This window comes from Rhinolophus hipposideros (assembly GCF_964194185.1).
Source record: "Rhinolophus hipposideros genome assembly, chromosome: 12".
Taxonomy (NCBI): domain Eukaryota; kingdom Metazoa; phylum Chordata; class Mammalia; order Chiroptera; family Rhinolophidae; genus Rhinolophus; species Rhinolophus hipposideros.
The window spans coordinates 26216288-26237608 of NC_138058.1; the positions used below are offsets into that span (position 1 = coordinate 26216288).

The following is a 21321-nucleotide window of genomic DNA, read 5'->3' on the forward strand; positions in this document are numbered from 1 at the left end:
ACAGTGGGCATTCAAGAACATAACCGCCTTCCCACTCCACCCATTTAAAAGCAGTGTAGAAGTGACAGGTCTAAGCTGGCCACCCTTGTCTTCAGTGATGGCTGATCGTTCATTCAGCAAGTATTTACTGAGTGACTATCCATTGTCTGCACGGTGCTGAAGGATGAGGGGTGCATCTGTGAACACAGCGCCTGCCCCTGTGGAGCTCACCATCTTGTAGGGAAAGCAGACCTTTAAGCAAGGTGTTTTTTTCCTATTCCACTGGCTAGAATACAGACATGATGATGGGAACTGGAGCAACCCTCCAGAACCAGGAGATGGAAACTGCATGATGAAGATGGAGCACAGACCAGCAGCCTAGGCTTCTCGCTCTCATCTCTGTGGAAGCACCGTGCCAATTCTGGACCGCCTACCCAAGCATTTAGGAGGGAGAGAAATAAACTTCTATCTGCCTTAACACCTACTATTTGGGATATCTTTGTTACAGTAGCCGAACCTGTATCTTAATTCACAGAGGCCCAGGTAAGAGAGGATGGGAGCCTGACCTCAGACTCTGATCTTGGGATGGGAAAGAGGAGAAGCATGCACTGAAGTTGTCATGCCAACAAGACTGGCCAACTGTGTGCATGTGCACGGACAGATGTGGAACTGAGGGATGAAGAATGAAACTCAGGCCTCCGGCTTTGAGGATGAAGTAGATGCTGGTGCCATTTCCTAAGATGTCACCTCACACAGGGTGGGGAACAGGTGTGAAGAGGGGGCAGCGGATAATAATAGTAGGTTTTCATATGTTAAGTTAGAGGGACCTAAGGAACATGTTAATGTGGCTTTATTACAAGGCAACTGAAGCTGAGCTCAGATGATCCAGGCTGGAGAAGAGCAATGTAGGAGTCTCAGGTAGACAGAGATGGGCTCCTCGGCAGTGAAGGTCAAGGATATAGCAAAGAGGAGGCAGAGGAATATTTATTAAGCCATTGAATCTGAAGAATCCCTTTAAAAAAAAAAAAAGGAAGAAAATCAGGAGAGTCACAAATGCTGAGAAAGGAGAGAGTTTCAAATAAGACATGACTCTGGAATTAAACATTGTGGAGCAACAGAGCAGACGAATGACAAAGAAGCACTCCTAGGAGCTGGCAAAGAGTGAGCCTTAAGCAAGTGGTTTCAGGAAGGAGAGGTGGTGGGAATCATACTGAAGAGCAGAAGGAGTGAACAGCTGATCAAGTTACAGCAAAAGGTACTCCTTCCAGAAGTTGGTGATACCTGTAAGGAAGGTGAGAGGAGCTTGGAGAAGTGGAGTAGGGAGAAATGGGTGTGTTAAGACAGGGAAATCTTGAGATGAGAGGGCTGGCGCCAGAGGAGAGGGGTGAGAAAAGAGACCAGAAAGAGAAGGTAGGACAAGATGGCGGAGGGCAGGAGCACAGGGCAAAGGAGGCGGGGGGAGTGGGGAATGGCTGAAGACGAATGGAGATGGGGCATGAACAGAGAAAGAAGCGGGATTCAGAAGCCCACATCATTCACCAATGTGCAGCCCTGGCTCTCTATGGGAGGATGAGGTTGGAGCTCAGGAGAAAGAGGAAAATTGAGAAACAGACACTGTGAAGGAATGGAATAAGGATTAAACTGCATCCAAGTAAAAGAGAATGTTGGCAACACCCATGTTAACCAACCCTTCCAAGTGACTTCTGCCACCAAAACTGACCAAGGAGTGGTGTAGATAGCGTGTGAGGAGGGTGGTGGGGGACACAAAATCTGCAGGAGACCTAGGGGCTAAATCTGCAGGAGACCTTGGGGCTAGTGAGAATTAGAATCATGACGTCCAGGCTGGGGGACGGGGAGAGTGTGACAGGAGGAAGCTGATGGACTGGGAAACCAAGAGGGGTCGGGGGCTGTAACCTCTGTGAGGAAGAACTGTCATTCAGCAGGATGAAGGAGGGAAAGAGGCAGAAAGACAGCTGTTGAAAGAGGGATTTCCAAGCTCAGGATCTTAAAGGAAGTAAGATCAGATGTTGATGGCTCATCAATAAGGGCACATCACACCTCAGAACTAAGATGGGAATCTGCAAACAAGGATCCTCCTGGACCAGCTCTGCCAGGGCTAGGTAACAGCCCAGAGGACCAAAAGAGGGGGAAATAACTAGCGAAGCAGCCTTTGAAGGAAGAGAGACAGTGCTGAAGTTGGGAAGGGCTGCTGTGGCCGGGAGGCTGCAGTGAGACATCAAAAGGTGGCGGCTCCTCCCATCCCAGAGACTGGAGGAGAGTTAGAGCAAAAAATAGGGGCTTCCCTCTGAGCTGGTTTGAAGAGGCATGGCTTCATTATGGGAAAACAAGGTTCTAATTAATAAGAAGAGGAGGAAGGATGGTTTTACAAAAGGTTAATAGATTCAGAGATGCCTTGTAGAAAGAGCAAGAAGGTGGACAGACAGGCTACAGAAGGACAGGGCTGGAGTGCGTGGGATGAGAGAGCAAGGATAGGTGCCCTGGGGCAGGGCTTGTGGACCAGAGCTCCAGCGGCCCCTGCACAGCACCCTGGGTTCTCCCTCCCCAACCTTTCCACAGTGGCTTCCTGAGCGCTTGTCATCAGCCAGCTCTTCATCTGTGACATCCTCATGGGACTTGCCCTCGGCCTCCACGATTACCTGCACCTTTCCATGGGCAACTCCACGGCCCACCACCCATCCCCGAGAGATCCCACTTTCCCTCCCCTGCCTCTCCCACATCTGGCCACACCATGCAGCTGCCCCCACCACCACCCCACCATCTCTCCTTTCTGGAAGTTCACACCACCTCCATGGACTGCTCTCTCCCCCAGTTCTCACTGCTGTCACCCACCAAGCCCAGGACACGTGCTCACCTTGCCTGGATGATTTCAGTGCCTGCCTCACCATTTGCCTGACTGATTGCCAATTCTCCCGTAAGATAATCCCCATGCATGTGAACAAGTCATTCACCAACAGCACCTTAATCCCCACTCCCCTTTAGCTGCTGGAGGCATAGCCCTCTCTGCCCCCTCCAACTCCGACTCACACAGAGCCTGGCACACTGCAGGCGCTCAATAAATGTGCAGTCCCTAATTTTTCGTCCTCTTCGTCAGCTCTAGGCTCTGTCCTCCTGCATCCTCCGTGCCCAGAGCCATCAGCCATATCCGGATGTCCTGGCCACCTCAGCCCTGTGTTTCCACCTCTTCTCCTGCCTTAACCACACCTGACAACACCACCATCCATCTACCTCTGTTCTGCTTCTAGGCCACTGAGTATAACGAGGCTCTCCCACAGTCTCCAACCCAGAGTGGCCATTCTTGTGTCTGCTCAGAAACCCTCCTGTTTACATCTAGTGAACCCCTTTCCTCTCCCACAACACCTATTCCAAACCTTTTCTCCTCTCCCCAGACATACAAAGATGCTGATACTTCCCCAACTCTAAACATCTTTCTCATTCTACCACCTCCACTTATAACTTTACTTCCTGACCTGTAAAAGTGATAATGACATATTCTTAAGTGATAAAATTCAGGCTACAATACACTATATAGAGAATGATCTTACTTTTGCAAGATAAAAATATACGCAACAGATTGGTGGTTGCCAGAGGCAGGGGGTGGGAGAGTGGGGAAAATAGATGTAAAGGGTCAAAATGTACAAACTTCCAATTATAAAATAAGTAAGTCATGGGGATGTAAGGTACAGCGTGGTAACTAGAGTTCACAATATTGTATTGCATATTTGAAAGTTACTACTAAGAGAGTAGCTCTTAAAACTTCTCATCACAAGAAAAAACATTTTTTTGGTAACTATGTAGGGTGACAAATGTTAACTAGACTTATTGTGGCAATCATTTCACAATGTACACAAATATCCAATCATTATGTTGTATACCTGAAACTAATATGTTATATGTCAATTATACCTCAATTAAAAATTATTTTAAAATACACATGTATATCCTTCTGGGAATATATGCAAAAGGATATTAATAGCACGTCTCTCTGAGTGAAAGAATTATAAGTGATTCAGTTTTCATTTATACTTTTCCACATATCCTACGTTTCTCATAATTACTGTGTATTCTTTTAAATCAGAAAAATAAAGTTGTTTTTCTATTTGTTTCGTCCTCCACTATCAGGGGAGGTACTGTGAGGAGGACCCAGGGAAATATACTCACAGGAGCTTCATCTCCAGGCCCCAAAACACAAAGGCTTGTTTTCAGATAGCCTCTGGCCCCAGCAGAGAAATCATCAGGGTCTGAGAGGAGCAACCACTTCCTGAGATAGGCATGGCCTAAGAGAGACAACATCCATCAGTGATCACAGAATTTGGTAGGACCCAAGTCTGCAACGATATCCAGGAACCTGGGCGGACTACATTTGGGTGAGATGAAGCACTAGCCTACTGGGACACGGGAACAGGACTCAAATTCTACAATAAAAGATACTTGGAGAGTTCGTGCATGCTTGAGTCAGAAATGTTAACAGAAACCCCTGTAAAAAGCTGCCAAAGCCAAATGCTTTCCTCCCAGGAAGTGACCAGAGCAAACCAGAAACAAGGAGGATGTGGAGAAGTCCTAAATTTGTCATCCAAATGACCCGCCCCTGTCAGAGGTGACCCCAGCTTCCAGCCACCCTTGCTTGGGGCCTTCCAGATTTAACATCCCGACTGAGCCAGTTGAGACCCTCGTGAGGGTTTGATCTCCCTGAGAGCCGGTTGAACCCAGAAGATGAAAGCCTGCCCCTCCTCCATTCCTGCAGCTCTCACCTCCAAGATCCAACTCTAAATTCTAAAACCCCCAAGGAGGAAAGTGATTGTCCCCAAGCATCTCGAGACCCAAAGTGCAAGGATATGGCCAAGGTGATGAGAAATCAACTCACGGGGTTCTCTGTAAATGGTACCCACGTCCATCTGAAATCAAACAGAAAAAACACAAATTGAACTCTTGGCCCCAGAGTGCTACATAAAGTGGGGTGCATTATATCATCCCTTTAAAAATCATGCTTTGAAAGGAGAGCCCTTCTAGTTGCTGGAGGAGATGCTGCCCAATTCGTGAATCCCTTAATAAAGCCCATCAGATCTTCACACAAAAAAATTATGTTTTGAAGAACATTTGGAGACATGGGGAGACATTCATCATTTGCTATAACATGGAAAGTGGAATACATTTTGATCGAAGTTTGGTAAAGTATATCTGTGCATAGAAAAGAAAGTGAAAAGGAAATACAACATAAATGATAACTGTGCTCACTCTAGGTGGTAGATTTGGGTGATTTTTATTTTTATCCTTTCCTGTATTTTATAATTTTCTATAAAAATAAAATGATAGAGGGACCGGCCCGGTGGCTCAGGCGGTTGGAGCTTCGTGCTCCCAACTCCGAAGGCTGCCGGTTCGATTCCCACATGGGCCACTGAGCTCTCAACCACAAGGCTGCCTGTTCAAATCCCGCAAGGGATGGTGGGCTGCGCCCCTGCAACTAAGATTGTACACAGCACGTTGAGCTGAGCTGCCTCCTGGATGGCTCAGTTGGTTGGAGCACGGGCTCTCAACCACAAGGTTGCCAGTTCAATTCCTCAACTCCTGCAAAAGATGGTGGGCTCTGCCCCCCTGCAACTAAGACTGAATACAGCACCTTGAGCTGAGCTGCTGCTGAGCTCCTGGATGGCTCAGTTGATTAGAGTGCATCCTCTCAACCACAAGGTTGCCGGTTCAACTCCCGCGAGAGATGTTGGGGCTATGTCCCCTGCAACTAGCAGTGGCAACTGGACCTGGAGCTGAGCTGCACCCTCCACAACTAAGAGTGAAAGGACAACAACTTGACTTGGAAAAAGTCCTGGAAGTACACACTATTCCCCAATAAAGTCTTGTTCCCCTTCCCCAATAAAATCTTTTTTAAAAAGAATTAAATAAAAAAATAAAATAAAATCATAGATTAGTGGGATGTCAATGCTGGAGGAGGTTGTAGGGGGAAAGGCAAGGGATATATGGGGACTCTGTACTTTCCACTCAATTTTGCTATGAGCCTAAAACTGCTCTAAGAAATATTTCTTTAATCATGGATTACTTTTATAATTAGAAAAAAATAATTTTTACCTTATGGCCCCCCAAAAAAGGCCACATACCAAACGTGAAAAGCTCGGGGGAGGCCAACATGGTGGTCCCCACAAACTCAGAGACAGAAAGTAATCGCATCGGATGGTCTGAACAAAACAATTGCTAACTAAATGCGAGTCATGGCAGGTAGTCACGTTCTAGGCCTGTAGCTTCCTTGACAAAGGTCATTCTTCACCTTAAATGAGCCTGTCTACTGTCTTTTTGCCTCTAAGATCACATGCCCTTGGAATGTCACAGTCATCTTTTTTTCCAGACCCTTCATGGCACAACCATCACATCAGAGCGCAGACCACAGAACCCCTCATTGTTATCTTGTTCTCTGCATACCATTTCCATGTGCTGTAAATGTTCATTATTAACTATGCTGCACCCACCAAGGTAAAAGAAGTATGTCTCTCCGTTTTACTTTTCGTCCAATCTCAGAGGTTTCCCCGTGTGGCTTTCTCCCACCCCCTTAATCTACCACCAGTGGATTTTATGTAACCCTCTTTACCTCTCCTCCTTTGACTCTAATGTATAAAATAAGCTGTAAAACTGCCATTCTTCAGAGTATTTTCTCAATCCATTGAAAGTTTACTTCCTGGCAATTGTCATCAGTTTGGCTCAAATAAACCCATCAACATGATCTACCAGCTTGGAGATCTCGTATGTTGACAACCGTAATTTTGGGGTTCTCAGAATAAGAATGTGTTTCAAATATTAGAGACTCCAAACATAATTAAGACCTTATTTGTTACAGAATGACTCAGGCTCAAGACTGTTCCTTTTAAAACTGCTTCTCCAGAAAACAAGACTTTGTTTTCAATCTTGTGACTTAATTCCCAGAGAAAGGGATCATTTTTTATTTGGATAATAGGAGAGGTTAAAATAAGCCTGTGCCCTTTCTTGCTACTTGATAGATGCTTGGGAATTCAAAAATGAGAAAACCAATAAGAATCACATTAACACACCATTCATGAAGCTCTCCACCGTTAGTTGCTTTTACTGTATGTAGCCCGTTAAAGCTGTTCTATGAGCTGAATTGTAGTCAGTTCTCTCAGTTCTCTGCAAGGGACTGCTGACTTCTGCACTGTCTGGGACAAAGGAGGAGGGCAGGTTCCTCACTCTCTCCACGGGCCCCCACCTCATCCCCTCACTGCACATCTGGAGCCCACTCTCCACCCAGGGTGAGCGTGAGCTCAGGCACAGAATATCAGCGTCAATTGGCCCGAGATGGTCCAATTAAGAGGAAGGCTGCCTGAATTCATATTGCACGCTTCCTTCCCAGATGTCAGGAACATATAAAAATTAAAAATAAGAAGCTTAATTCCCACTGCTGGAAATCAGGGAAGAGATTTCCCTTCCTTGTTTTTGTCAGAACATTTACCTTTAAAACTTATAAGTGTCAAGTTCTTTCTCTGTCTCTCCAAAATGGATCTTTTTAGAAACTATATAAGCCTTTCGTCAGTTTTATGACCCAGAAGTGTCTTTCTCCAGGCTCTCCCCATCTCTGTGGGAAGGGAGGGGCCTAACTTCAGTGCATGCCATACTCCGAGTTCCAAAAGTACCTCCTATCATAAAAATTCAAGCTTGTTTTCTGTTTTTTCCCCTCTGGGTCAAGTCAATTAACCAACACAGATGGTCACCCCAATTACCAGGTAAACTTAGGATGAACTGCGTATGACCCAGGGTGCTGTCATCTCCTCTCCTTTGAGGACCAGTTACTGTTCATCTTGAGAACGTGTATGGAATGAATTGTATCTGCTTGGCTATATAAAAAGATTTCTTTCTGTCTTTACAATCTCTCCGTGGATGACCTGTGATACATACCACATTCTGGTTTAATGCTTATTCAATAATAAAAGTGTTCTCTTTCTCTACTACCTTTGTGGAGAGGATTTCTGGGTTGGGAGAAGATTTTGTTTTGTTGTTTTTTCAGTTATATTTCATCCATACAGACGAAGACAGACAGGATCCCTGGAGTGACAACCCCGGCACATTATCCAGAGCCTCCACTAACTTGGATAAGCGACAGCTGACTGCTTTCAAAACAAAATAAACTATTACCCGGAACTCTCCGATAAGAGCGTCTGTCCTGAGGGAACGGGAGTCCACCACCTGGAGGAGAAAATAAATTAACATTCTCATTTCCAAGGAAATATTGGCTCAGACAGGGTCCAACCCAAGCGCTCTTCCCTCCCTGACTCTATTCCAGAGTTGTTCTAAGCCACGTTTCATCCTCATGAGAACCCTGTGAGTAGATGCGATTATTATCCCCATTCTACAGACAGAGAAACAAAGACAAAGAGAGATTACAGGACTTGTGCAGAATCACACAACCCCCAAATGAGAGGCAGAATGAAAACCCAGACAGTTTGGCCCCAGAGCCCATATTTTTAACCACTTAATATATTGCCTTTTGGAGGAAAGCGGGGAGGGAAAGAGTAGGGGCATAGAGAAAGAAAATCTTTGCCAGAAGCATGCACATGGACAAAATAAGTTGAAAATCAAAGTGCCCACTGCAAGAATGATTTCAGGAGCCTGACCCACAGCACCTGGGGTGCTGAGCAGCAGGGTCTCCCCACACAGCTGCTGCCTCCATCTGAGCTGCTGATGGTACTTCTGTGACCCGGGAGCTTTGGGGTAAGCTGTTGTGTATCACCCACGCTCCAGGCCTTAAGGCTTCTCACACACATGCAGCCCACAGAGGAGGCTCTGATTGCTGAAACGTACCGTGATAAAAATGGGCTCATCAAACAGCTCCGCGGGAGAGTCGAACACATTAAAGAAAAGAGTCTGTTGGTTCAGAGCAAAAGGGAGACAAGTGAGTGCTTGCTGACCCCCAGGCCAGGGAGAGGGTCAGCCCCCACCCACAGCCTTCAGGTCTCGTCCACACAGAACGTGTGGAGTGAGCTCAGCCCAGCACTAAGGTCGGAGATAGATTCCGGGATGTTCCTCCCGTGACTTCACCGAGGTTGTCGTTTCAGGGACAAGGTGGGTAGCCCTGCAGGATGACAGGGATATGGAGCAGTGGGAGCCCAAGACGGGACTCAGAGCTAGAACCCTTTCTCCAGTTCCTCAGCTAACCACTCAGGACCTGACGAAGCTCTTGACCCTAACTCAGCACCACATGTAAAACCTGAATGAATTGGCAGGCATCAGCTATGCGCTCCCAATTTGGAAAGCCCACTCAGGTCATCGGCCTCACACCCAGTGTCTCCCACCTCATTGAAGAGTGGGCTGTTTCCCTTGTGGATGCGTGTCCGCTTGGTCTGCCCGGCAGCAGTGACCTTGACCACAGGCTTGATGTTCACCCCTGGCAGCTGACGTCCCTCAATCACCTGGACCCTGATCTGAAAGCCAGGAGCAGGCATGAGCAGGAGGAAGCGGGGAGTGGTCAGTCCCCCACCACCATCCCTGGCTTCCTGGGAAGAGTATTTAAAAAGAATTAGGAGAGCACTGTAAAAACAATCATATTTTCCTGCCAAGGTCCCTTGCACCTACCTGTAAAATCCCATCGTTCCACATAAGAGCTGTGAGGCTCGCCCAGGTAAGTTACCAGCACTAAATCCCAGGTCTGAGCCAAGGATCCAGCCCCTGGTTCATTTCATGCAGCCACTGGCACCTCAACCCCTTTGACACTGATGTTTTTAAGTGGCTCGAACATTTTTCACTGACAATTCTCTCACAGGACAAACTTAACTTGTGAAGTGCTCTTTCTTTATTCTTTGTAAGATGCAGCTGTCTCACTTTCTAAGAAATAAATTAAGAGTTTTCTCCACTAAACTGTAAGTAAATGAAGGTTTCCAAAATATCGGTACTTCCAAATTTGGGCAAAATATTTACAAATGTGAAATTTTGAAATATGAAAATAATTTTCATGGAAAAATAACATGTTCACTGGTTCTAATTTCTAATCAGCAGTTATGTATTTATTGGCCAACTGTTTTTTAAAAATAGCATACTAAAAAATAATATATTATTAATAACAATGGGAAAGTGGATAAGTGATTTTTATTCTCTTCATTTTACTGTATTGTACAAATGTTCTACAATAAACATATATCAATTTTCTAAGGAGAAAAAAGACAATAAGAATATATCTTGGGAATAATAATAAAAATAAGTTAGAATTCTTTCAGAATAACGTAGTGGTTATAGCTAGGACTTTTGCTTAAATTACCATCATTTAGAACTAAAATATATTTGTACAATTTGTTGCACTTAATAAAGATTTAAGTTTCCTATTTTTAACTTTAAAAGTAGTTCTTAAGAGTTAAATATCGCTAAATGCAACGATGTAAAAATGGAAAATTTTATACAAAAGAAAAAGAATAAGCAAAGGACCAAAGTTAAAAGGCAAATAAAATGGATGGATTTTTGGATAAAAATATGTCCAACGGTTAACATTAGTTTCATTCTCTGAAGAGCTTGAACAAATTCATATTCCACATGACTTTCGGAAAAATCCACGTCAACACGGAAGGGCATGGGTGCACAGAGAAAAAAGATAGCCAGACAGAGCTTCTTAGATTTGGGGATCTTGTTAAAATGCAGATTCTGTTGTGCTCGCTTCGGCAGCACATATACTAAAATGCAGATTCTGCTTCGGCAGGTCTGGGGTTCTGCATGTCTAATAAGCTTCCGGGGGATACTCACGCTGCTGGTCCAAGGACCACACTTTGAGTAGTAAAGGACGAGCTAGCCAGATAAACTCTGGTTGGAAAACAGACAACAGGTGCAAAGATATGCTGAATCTCTGCAGTGCTCCCCCACCCCTTTTTTAGGAGCAAAACCAGGGGCTGGGAAGAGGTTTGTTCTGAGGATCCAAAATGTGAACAACGTGTTCATATCTGCCCAGGGCCCAGGGAAACCAGACTTGCACCTAGGAGCGCCCTTAGGGTCTTCCCCAAGGCTGTACAGAACGGGAGGCACCCAGCACTCATAGCTGCTGACCCAGTGAAGGAGGAGACTGGTCAGAAGGAGTCGCCATGTTACCTGGAAGTCCTGCGGCTTGTCCGACAGCAGCGTCCTGGGCTTGGGAGCACTTCTCTTCCTTTTACTCCCTAGGTGGTATGGGGGAGGATGGGAAGGTAGCTTCCTTGGCGTGATGGGTGCCCCCGGGCCTGGGGCTCCACTCTGATCCAGGAATGGCTCTGCCTCATCTCCCGTGAGCCCCTGGTCCTCAGGGTCCTCCTCTCCTCCTGTGTCTGGGAGGAGAGGGTGCTGATGAGGTCTGGGTCTCTCTGGCCTTGCCCTTCGGACCCAGCCCAGCCAATGGAGTATCCAAAGGGCATGAGCATCAAGACCTCCCCACCCCTCTCCTTCCCTCATCGATGAGCCAGGATGGATGAGGAAGAAAGAAGAGAAGTTTCCAAAGGCTGAAAACTGGGGGCAGTCAGTTCAGTTAGTTGACAGGAAGGAAAGAGAATGGCCCTAGCCCTCCCCACCATGTCCTGCAGGATGACCCCCTCTGGCCACCTCATCCCACTCTTGGGAGCTGACGATGCCAGCGATGAGACAGTTATGGTGGTAGGATTGGGATGGGGATGGCCCTGACTGCGTCTCACCCGTAGACGCCAGCCACTTCTTTCCAGAGTATCTCGTGTCCGCGATGCTGTCACTGAGCTGGGACCAAGTCTCGGCCCGGCTCTGTCCCCCACCTGGCATGTGGGCAGGGCACACCCCCAGGAGGGGAGGAGGGAGCTGGGTGAGGACAGGCAGCCTAGTGTATCCCCCCACTAACCCTGCTCTCCTTGCCCACCCCAGGCTGACACAGTGCTCAGGAGCAGCTGCCATGTCTGTCAGGGACTGTCCTTCTCACCACCTTCCAGGCAGGACTGGGAATTCAGCACCTCTAGGAGCCTTCCCCAATCAGCACAAACCTAACTATCAGATCCACCTCAAAATCTGTCCCAGAACATTTGGGGTCCTCCATGCTTTTCTGTCACCAGAAGCACCCCTTCTACTCCACTCAACCTATACCCCCGTCCAGAGTGATTGCCCCATCTCCAAGCTCAGGCAGTGCCGAGCCCCAAAAAGATGGGCCCTGCTCTGCCTCCCTCAGCAAGAGCCGCACACGGGGCTGGGCTCCAGAATAGGCTTAGGGCACCGAGACGGGGGCTGCTTGGTTCAATGATGTGTTTGCCTTTAGGTCTCTTCACCATGACAGAACTGTAGACTCTTTCCCCTGGGCACGTCCCCATGTGGCCCATCTGTGTAGCTTACTGCCCACCCCAGCAGGTTGGACCACACAGAGGGCTCTCCAGCTTCCACACCGGAGACCCCACTTGGTAAGCCAGCAATGTTGGGCTTCGTCCTCACTTGACAAGCCCAGCAGAAGCAAGTTGAAAGACCTGAAGCAACCTTGGGAGTAAGCTAATTGCCTGCTCTTTTCACAAATGATAAACTGTAGGCCCAGAGAGGGAGAGGGGCCAGCTCAAAATCACACAGCTACTTGGTGTCAAAGGCAAGACTGGAACTCATGGCCCCTGACTCCAAACCAAAACTCTTTTTAAGAAAATCCAACTTTTTGTCACATGTCATCACCAAAGGCCTGCTGGGTGCCAGGCCAGGGAAGCACTGGGCTCTGGGGAGTGGGTGGGGCCTCAAGTGTCCCCTGGGACAGACCCCTCTAAAGCACCCACCCATCCAGAGCTGCACAATGCAGAGCACATAGCCCAGGCACAGCCCTCTCCGTGGACAGCTAGAGCCGGGAAGGCATCATCATACTAATCCTAGTGGCACCTGGGAGTACACCTCCTACCCTTTTTCTTGCGTGGCAGAAGGCAGATCTCAGGACTCCCACCCATCAGTGCCCTCTCTCCTCCCTCAACTTGGGGAAGGTGGCCTCACTGTGGCCCCCACCCACAGGCTCGGGAGCCTCTGCTGGGCTTCTTCCCCTGGGCCCTGCCAGAGTGAGAGTGCTCACCAGCCACCATATCCAGGTCAGGCAGAGTCGGGGAGGGTTCCAGAGGAGTGGTAGGTGGGAACAGCGGTACGGCTCCAGGGAGCGGCATATAGGACACCTGCAGGACCAGCGAGGCCTGGAAGATATGGGGAGGTGAGAGTACAGAAGGTTAGTGCATTGGCCTCAGGAGTTGCACAACTCAGGAATTGTGCAACCTTGGGCAAGATCTGTAACCTTTCTGTTCCTCAGTTTCCTTAACTGTAAAATGGGCCAGTAATAGCACCTTCCCCATAGGGTCCAATGAGGATTAAATGAGTCGGTAGAGTCCATCGTAAGCGTCCATAAATGAATCAGCGATCCAGCCTCTCCTGCAGGATGTTTCAACCCTCAGCCTAAGTTCATCTTCAGGAAAAAGGCCCCTTGGCCACTCTGCTCAGCCCCGGGCCCTGCCCTGTGTCTCCACAGACACCTGATCCTTAGTCTGCTCAGCCCCAGCTCTGAGAGGCTTTCAGGGTGCCACTCACCTTTCTGAGCCCTTTTCCTCCCAGAAGCACTTCTGTCCACACCTAACCTCCAGCTGCTCCAGCTTTCGCCAAGAGGAGAGGGACTGGTCACACCATTCACAGGGACAGGGGAAGGCAGCTTTGTGCCTCCACCCCACCCGAACCCATCATGAGACCTGCACTGTTCAGATGGGCCCCTGAACCGGAAGAAAAGGTACAGCCCCAGCAGGTCTCCAGCCTTGCAGCTTGTAGGCGAGCGGGGGCCTGGCCAAGTCTTCTCTGGAACCCCAAGTCCAGCAGGCCTCCTGGGGCAGGCTTTTTATCAACCAAAGTATTAATACTAAAAAATGTTCTATTTAAGAAAGTTTGAAAAGTTCAAAAACTTTCAAGAAAAAAAAGGCAAAAGAAAACACATTGCCATAATCCCACCACTATTCATCTTTTGATGTAGTTTTCTCTAATCTTTTTAAATAGTGGACGGCGCTGCTATATATAAAATGCTTTTCTTTCACTTAATGTTAGACAATAAGCATTTCCCCAGGTTTTGACAAACCCTTTATGTACATAATTGTTAATGATGCATAATATCCTCTGAGTGGCTCTAGTATAAACCTCAAAGCATCTATCTCTACTGAGTAATATTAGGGGTGTCCAGAAACTCCTGCAATGAACCCTGATCCTGAGACAGAAGGTGCTCCAAGTCCCGATGTATCCAGCTCTGGGGCTTGAACCCTCCAGATTGGGGCCTGTGCAGGGGCAGCTAGGCTAAGGGAGGGATGGGCTGGCGAGAGTTTGGGGCTCAGAACAGTGAGGAAGGAGCCGAAAGCCAGCTCCGCATCCTAGGAGAAGGGGCAAGAGGCCTGGGACCCCAGGATCCCAGGCGTTGCCCTAAACCGCCGCTGCAGGTTCCTGAACCACCACCAAGTGTCGCCACTTGCGCAGCCAGCGCGCCCGCACTCGCACCCCAAGTTCCTGCAACCCAAAGTCGGAAAAAGAGCTTCCACTGAAGCCCCGCCCGTAACCACGTCTGACTCCTGGAGGCTCCAATTCGGGATGGACCTGGGCATCTGTATTTTCCTCCACTTCATCTAAAGGCAAATTGAGCTCTTCGGAGCAATAACTAATTCCAGGGTTAGGCCAAGGTAGCCAGAAGATGATCCTGGAATTTTTTTATTTTTTTTTTTTATGCCAGAAAGCAAGGAAATACTCAAAGAATGATAACAACATTTCAAAAAGGCACAGAAACCTGCTTTCAGGGGCTGCCACTGACCAAATCTGGGACAATTGAAACATGAAAATGAATAATGATAGTAACACATTAAACCATGGACTAAAAGAGGAATACATGAATCCATGTGAAAATAAATCAGGAAGGAAGTTGTTCCTTACAGGGAAATGCCGACTGATTACTGCGGAATAAAATAACTGATTTAGAATATCACCATTTAGCAACCATCAAAACAACAATTAATCCAACCAAGAAGCAACAATAGATGTTAAAACTGCTGGGTAAAAGCTGGATGAGGCACAGAGTCTTTACACAAAGTATATCCCCCTCAAATTCTTACTTTTTAGAAAGCAGAATGGATTTGGATTCGTGGAGAAACCCAGCAAATGCTACTTTAACCAAATGATCAAGCTTAATAATGTACCAATGAAACAAATCAAAATCATATCCCCCTAGGATACGAGAGCAGCATAGTATCACTATGCAATGTTCCTGCCAGAGAGGCACAACCTAAATCTAATCACAAGGAAACATCAGACAGACCCAAACTGAGGTTCGGTCACCACCATAACAGGCCTGTATTTCAAAAAATGTCAAAGTCTCAAGGGTTATAAAAGTCAAAGAAAGACTGAGGAATTCTCCCACAGGGGAGAAAACCACTAACACAACACATGATCCTTAATTGGATCCTTTTGTTCTAAAGGACACTGTTGAAACAACTGATGACACTTGAATGAGGGTCTGTGGATTAGATGGCAGCGCTGCCTCAACCTTAATTTCCTCAGTGTTGTGGGTTGTGTGGTGGTTCTGGAGGAGAAAGTCCTTAATCAGAGAAAATACACACTAAATTCAGGGAGATGGGCCAGAAGGTGGGTAACTTAGTCTCAAACGGTTTAGGACAAAATATTCTTTATCCTACTCTTGCAACTTTTCTCTGAATTTTAAATTATTTTAAAATGAAAGGTTAAAATTTGAGAAATCTGCTGCTGTTCTAACCACAGGACTCTCACTCAGCAGATACATAGGCCACCTACCCACCCACTCATGCTGATTTCCACTCTCCAGGAGAAATAATGTGAGCTCAAGACCAGCCATATAGTTTGCAGGCCTAGTGCAAAATGAAAATTCGGGCCCCTTGTTAAAAATTTAGTGAGAATTGCAAGGTGGTGACAGCAGAACACAAAACCAAGCACAGGCCCCAACTGCCCATGAGGCTGGCCTGTGTGGAGTGTTTGCTTAACTTAGCCTGAGTTGGGCCTGCATCTGAAAGATGGGGAATAGCGCCCCATCCCACATAGTTGGCCTGACCCATTCATTCCTTCATTCATTCGCTTATCCATTCCCACCACAAATATGCATCTAGCACCTGCAAGGGGCCAAGCATGGCAATACTGGGATACTTCCATAAGCAAAGCCAAGGCTTTGGCCCCCATGGAGCTGACATTGTGGCAGAGAAGACAGACAGTAAGTAACAAACAAAATAAATACATAAAAAATACAGCATGTTAGAAAGAAAAGAAAAGGTAAACCAGGTTAAGCACGACCAGGGAAGGAGGAGGGAGTGCAGGTAACAGTATTAAATCAAGTGGTCTAAGTGGATCCCAGTGAGGTGAAGAGAGTTGAGCCAAAACGTAAAGGGAGCACAGCTTGGCTATCCTTCAGCTCCAGGTTCTTCTAACACTTAGTGACTGAGGTCCCCTGACCCTGGGACCAGATCCCCTTGAAGGACACCCCTTACTGTTTCTCAGGGCTCGCCTACCCACCCCCTGCATACCACCTGGGGGCTTCCAGAACACCATCTCTGTGCAGAGGTGGAGCCACAGGAGTGGCACTGCTCCATGCCATGCCCTGGGTGTCAGGAGCAGCCCTCTGGGAGAAGCAGGAAGGAGGAGCAAGTCCGGAATCCCAAGACCAGCCTGGCAGCCCTCCCTGGGGTTTCCTGAGCATCTTGTTTCCTCCACACTGATAACTCCACACTTGCCTCCTAAAGAACTGGCAGCATGCTGGTGGCTCCAGGCACTGGAATGAGTCTTCCAGGCCAGAGGCAGCTCCATTTTTCATATGCCCATCAAGGAGCCACAGAAATATCCCTGGCTGCTTCAAAGGATCCCTAAACCAGGGTCTAAAACAGTTCTCGCCACCAGGGGGCAGTCTCTAGGGGCCATTGCTTCAAGACCCAGGTGGTGAATCCCGGAGGTCCCCAGCTCTGCTGAGGGTCTAAGGAAAGGGGGCATGTCTGTGGACCCTACCCACAGTCAGGACATCGTGCCTTCACCGTGACATCATACTTCCTCCCCTGTCCGCTTCTCCAGACATAACCAGAGCTGAGGTTTTTCTTCCTGTCGGGTGTTATGTGAGCTGCATACGTGCTCAGCCCCACGGACAGGCACCAGGTGTGAAAAGCTCTGTCTCAGGGTGGATGCATCTTTGAGCTTGGAGTGGAGCAAGTGCTGAAGAACTTGCAGGGACCACCAATGTCACGGATGCATGTAGGGCTAGAGGGGAGAGACATTTGAACAGCTGAGCCAGGAAGCTAGAAATCCTGGCTGGAGGCATTGGGGGCCAGATACACAGCAAAGTAGGAGCCCCGTCCCTGAGATGTGGTGAGAAGCACCAACCAGATCCTGACTCAAAATCTCTCTCTCACCAGTTGCCTTGATGTCTATGATTTCTCCAACAGTGCTCTACACCTGCAGGGGTCCTCTCCAGGATCCCGGAAGTCCTTGGAGTCCTTCTTAACGACAGGGATGTGACATTATGATTTATAATAAGAAATATACATTTAGTCTTAGACCCTGCTTCTGGCACAGAGTCCCTAAAACCCTTGGAATTGCCTACGTAGCAAAAGCCGTAGAGATGTCTTTTGCTATATTAATGAGTGACTTTTGGAAAGCACCTAAGGATGGAGCAGGCTGCGTGGAACCAACAGTGTGATTAGAGGGTTGGAACTTTCAGTCCCCCCCCCCCGTACCTACCTCTACCTCCTCACTCCCTCTACACACCCCCCACCCCACCTCCAGAGAGAAAAGAGGGACTGGAGATTGAGTTCAATCACCAATGACCAACGATTTAATCAATCATGCCTATGGAATGAAGCCTCCATAAACCCCAAAAGGACAGGGTTTGGAGCGCTTCCGGTTGGTGACTACATGGAGGTGCTGGGAGAGAGGCGTACTCAGAGAGGGCCTGGAAGCTCCGAGCCCTTTCGACACCTTGCCCTATGCATCTCTTCCATCTGGTGGTCCCTTTTATAATAAACCAGTAATCTAGTAAATAAAATGTTCCTCTGGGTTCTGTGAGCCACTTTAGCAAATTAATGGAGCTCAAGGACGGGGTCATTGGAACCTCCAATCCATAGCCAGTCAGTCAGAAGCACAGGTAACAAACTGGACATGCAATCGGCATCTGAAGCGGGGTGGGCAGGGGCGGGGAGGGCGGGGGCAGCAGTCTGGTAGGACTGAGTCCTTAACCTGTGGAATCTGATGCTTCTCCAGGTAGTGTCAGAACGGAACTGAATTGTAGGACACCCAGATGGTGTCAGAGAATTGCTTAGAGGTGTAGGGGAAAAACCACATTGGAAATTGGAACTACAAACAATTAGGAGAATTAGAAGAGTGGAGAGTTCAAAGGGAGGACAAAGTGGGTTTCAGAGGGTGATGGAGACAGGCTCGGTGAATACTGCACTGAACCAGAATGGTCTGCCGGTGAGCACTGTCTGAGAAAGGAATGGATTCTTCTGGGAAGTGGCATCTCCCCGTCAAGGAAGCAGCCCAGCCTTCACTGGCTTAAGACACCTCAGGAGAAAGTTCCAGCATCAGAAGGGCAGTGACCCAGGAGTCCAATTAAGTCTCTTGCACCCCTGAGAACTTAGGAGATGCACCCTCTGATTCATGTCCCCACTTAGATATCGATGCACTGTGTGACTCCAGTTAGTCACTCTCTTTAGGACTCAGTACCCAGTAATGGTGCCATACAGAGCTCTGCCCAGATTGGCCACTTCCTGATTCAACAAGCTAACCAAGAGCCCCTAACCACACACACTCACACTCCATAGGGCAAGGTGGCCCTACTCTGTTTGAAAGAACTCAGCTCAGAATCCCCCTCTGGCATCACTGGGAGGAAGTATTTCCAAATCACTAGTTCCCCTAGTCCATCCTGGGGGGCTGACCCAGAGGGAAGGTCAGGAATTCTACTGACCAGGAAGAAAGAACCCTGCAGGGTATATTTAGCTCACTAAAAATAATGGGGCGGAGATAAGGGCTGGGCATTGTCTGGGAGGACTGGGAGAGCACTGGGAAGGCTGGGGGAGGGGCCAAAAGGACAATGGAGGAAAGGAAGGGGTCTGACAGGTCCCAGTGGCAGGGGACAGGGATGTCTGTCTCTCTTCCCCTCTGATCTGTGACCCAGATGACTCAGATGCTCTGGATTGAAGAAGGGGGTTGGGTGGTGAGGGAGAGCTGCCAGAGAGATTGGAGGAACCATAACCAAGGCTGCAGGAAGCTAGGGAAGACATCAGCTTCTAGTCTGGAGTTCTAACCAACCCCAGGAAGGACCCAGGGGCAGGAGTGAGGCAAGGCTGACTTGAGCCCTGCAGGTGGGGCTGAGCTCCCGCCTGTCTCCCCCCATCTCTTCCAGCCCAGAATCCCTCCCAGGCACCCTGAGCTCTGGCCAGGCAGGGCCAGGCCCCGTTGCTTGGAGCTGGAGTATGACACAGCTCTGGGGTCTGAAAGGTAAGGCTTTGGACCAGAAATTGGTCTGATGCAGAGACCCAATGAGCACTTACCCCTGTAGCTTGCTTCTTGGTGTCCAGTAGGGGGACATTGAAGCTGGCAGATAGACTGGGGGTGGCAAGGACCTCCCGGAGTGGGACCTTGGCTTCCCCTAGGAACCTGAGAGGAAGGAAAAATAAAATGTAAAACACCAGCCTAATGTACTGGCTCTTCTCCCTCCATACCCCTCTCCACCACCACCACCACACAAACACCACACCAACAAGCTGATCTGCCTTGAACACCAGATCCCCCTAGGACCACCTCAAGCCCCCCGCAGCCCTGCCTCCAGCCACCCCAAGCACCAACCCTGGAGTGCCCGGCCCCTCTCCCTGCACAAGAAGGACAAGAGACACCTTCCCTTCCCCCAAGGTCAACTTTGACCCCTTTCCGCCTCTCCTCAGAGGCCCAGCCCCAGCACCCCAGTCTGCCGGGGTGCCCCACATAAGGTCTGTCTGTCTTGGCCCTCAGACCTCAGTAACCACCTGGGCATCTCCTGAAAACAGGGGCATTTTCTCCACTCTCACATCTGCATTGCTCCCACGCCTCAGCAGCTCATCTGACCCACGTCGCTACAGGCTGCCTACGCTGGTTTCCCAGGGCTCAGCCAGCAATGATGATGAATGAAAAAACAAGCAGACCTTCCTGTCTTCAGGGGAAGAAGAAAAGAAAATTGGGCCAGCGTAGACATGCCCCACTCCCGAGAGAGGCCCAGGACGGTCTCACAACACACAACGGAGGCCATATCTCTGACTGAGAAAAGGGGTTCCCATAAACGGATGGGCTGCTAGGAAAGAGTAGGTCACCGCGTGATGATCATTGAAGGGACTCTGCAAAGAGAGCCAAGGAAATAGTACGTTCCCTAAGCGAGGAAACGGGCAGAAGGAAATCAGGGGCCATCAGCAGCCCATGGCAATAGCAATTGGAGCCCGTGTCTGCATCCTGCTCCTGCAAGCTTCCTCCAGTCAGCGCTCCAACAAGGAACAGCCGCAGGTGTCCTCTCATCATTTGCTTCCTAATTTTTTGATCCCTAAGGCATAAACAGCACACCTGTTATCTGACACCTTCCTTCTTCTGGTCTCTGTAACAACTGATTTGAATATGGGTTTTTATGGCGTCATGAAATAAATTTTAGTATTGACCTAATTAGCTCGTTTTTAAAGCTGGCTGCTTACAACCTCATGCCCATTAGGATGGCTATTATTAAAACAACAACAACAAAAAAAAAAAAAAAACAGAAAACAAGAAATGTTGGCAAGGATGTGGAGAAATTGGAACCCCGTGCACTGTTGGTGGGAATGGAAAAAGGTAGAACGGCTGTGGAAAACAGTAGGGCGGTTCCTCAAAAAATCAAAAATAGAACTATCATATGATCCAGCAACTCCACCTCTGGGTAATTACTCAAAAGCATTGAAATCAGGGACTCAGAAATATTTCACATCCACGTTCATAGCAGCACTATTCACAATGGCCAAAAGATGGAAGCAATCCAAGTGTCCATTGACAGATGAATGGATAAATAAAATGTGGTATGTGCCTACAATGGAATATTATTCAGAGTTTAAAAGGAGAGAAACTCTGACACCGCCTACAACATGGATAAACCTTGAAAACATTATGCTAAATGCAATAAGACAGACAGGAGGACAAATATTGTATGATTCCACTTATATGAGGTACCTAGAGTAAGCAAGCTCATAGAGACAGAAAGGAGAATGGGGGTTATTGCGGCTCGGTTGATAGGGAAAGGTAGTTATTATTTAGTGGGTACAGAGTTTCAGTTTGGGGTGACAAAAAAGTTCTGGAGGTAGATGGTGGTGATTGATACACAAAAAT

The 21321-nt window shown here is 48.1% G+C and overlaps 1 protein-coding gene across 18 annotated transcripts in view; it reads right to left on the reverse strand.

Annotated features, from left to right (window-relative positions):
* The window catches only part of DYSF (dysferlin), a gene marked incomplete at its 5' end in the record, with an annotated part of 204335 nt that overhangs the window by 148698 nt on the left and 34316 nt on the right, over positions 1–21321 (reverse strand). For 9 of the 18 annotated variants that reach the window (XM_081069413.1, XM_081069424.1, XM_081069426.1 and 6 more), the window contains 9 exons: positions 4159–4274; positions 4862–4892; positions 8143–8193; positions 8809–8871; positions 9300–9428; positions 11074–11285; positions 11646–11738; positions 13007–13121; positions 19500–19605. In XM_081069413.1, coding sequence (XP_080925539.1) covers positions 4159–4274; positions 4862–4892; positions 8143–8193; positions 8809–8871; positions 9300–9428; positions 11074–11285; positions 11646–11738; positions 13007–13121; positions 19500–19605 — 916 coding nt within the window. Of the gene's footprint in view, positions 1–4158; positions 4275–4861; positions 4893–5614; positions 5738–8142; positions 8194–8808; positions 8872–9299; positions 9429–11073; positions 11286–11645; positions 11739–13006; positions 13122–19499; positions 19606–21321 lie in introns of those variants that run through there. The other 9 variants (XM_081069417.1, XM_081069419.1, XM_081069415.1 and 6 more) reach the window with 2 other exon arrangements.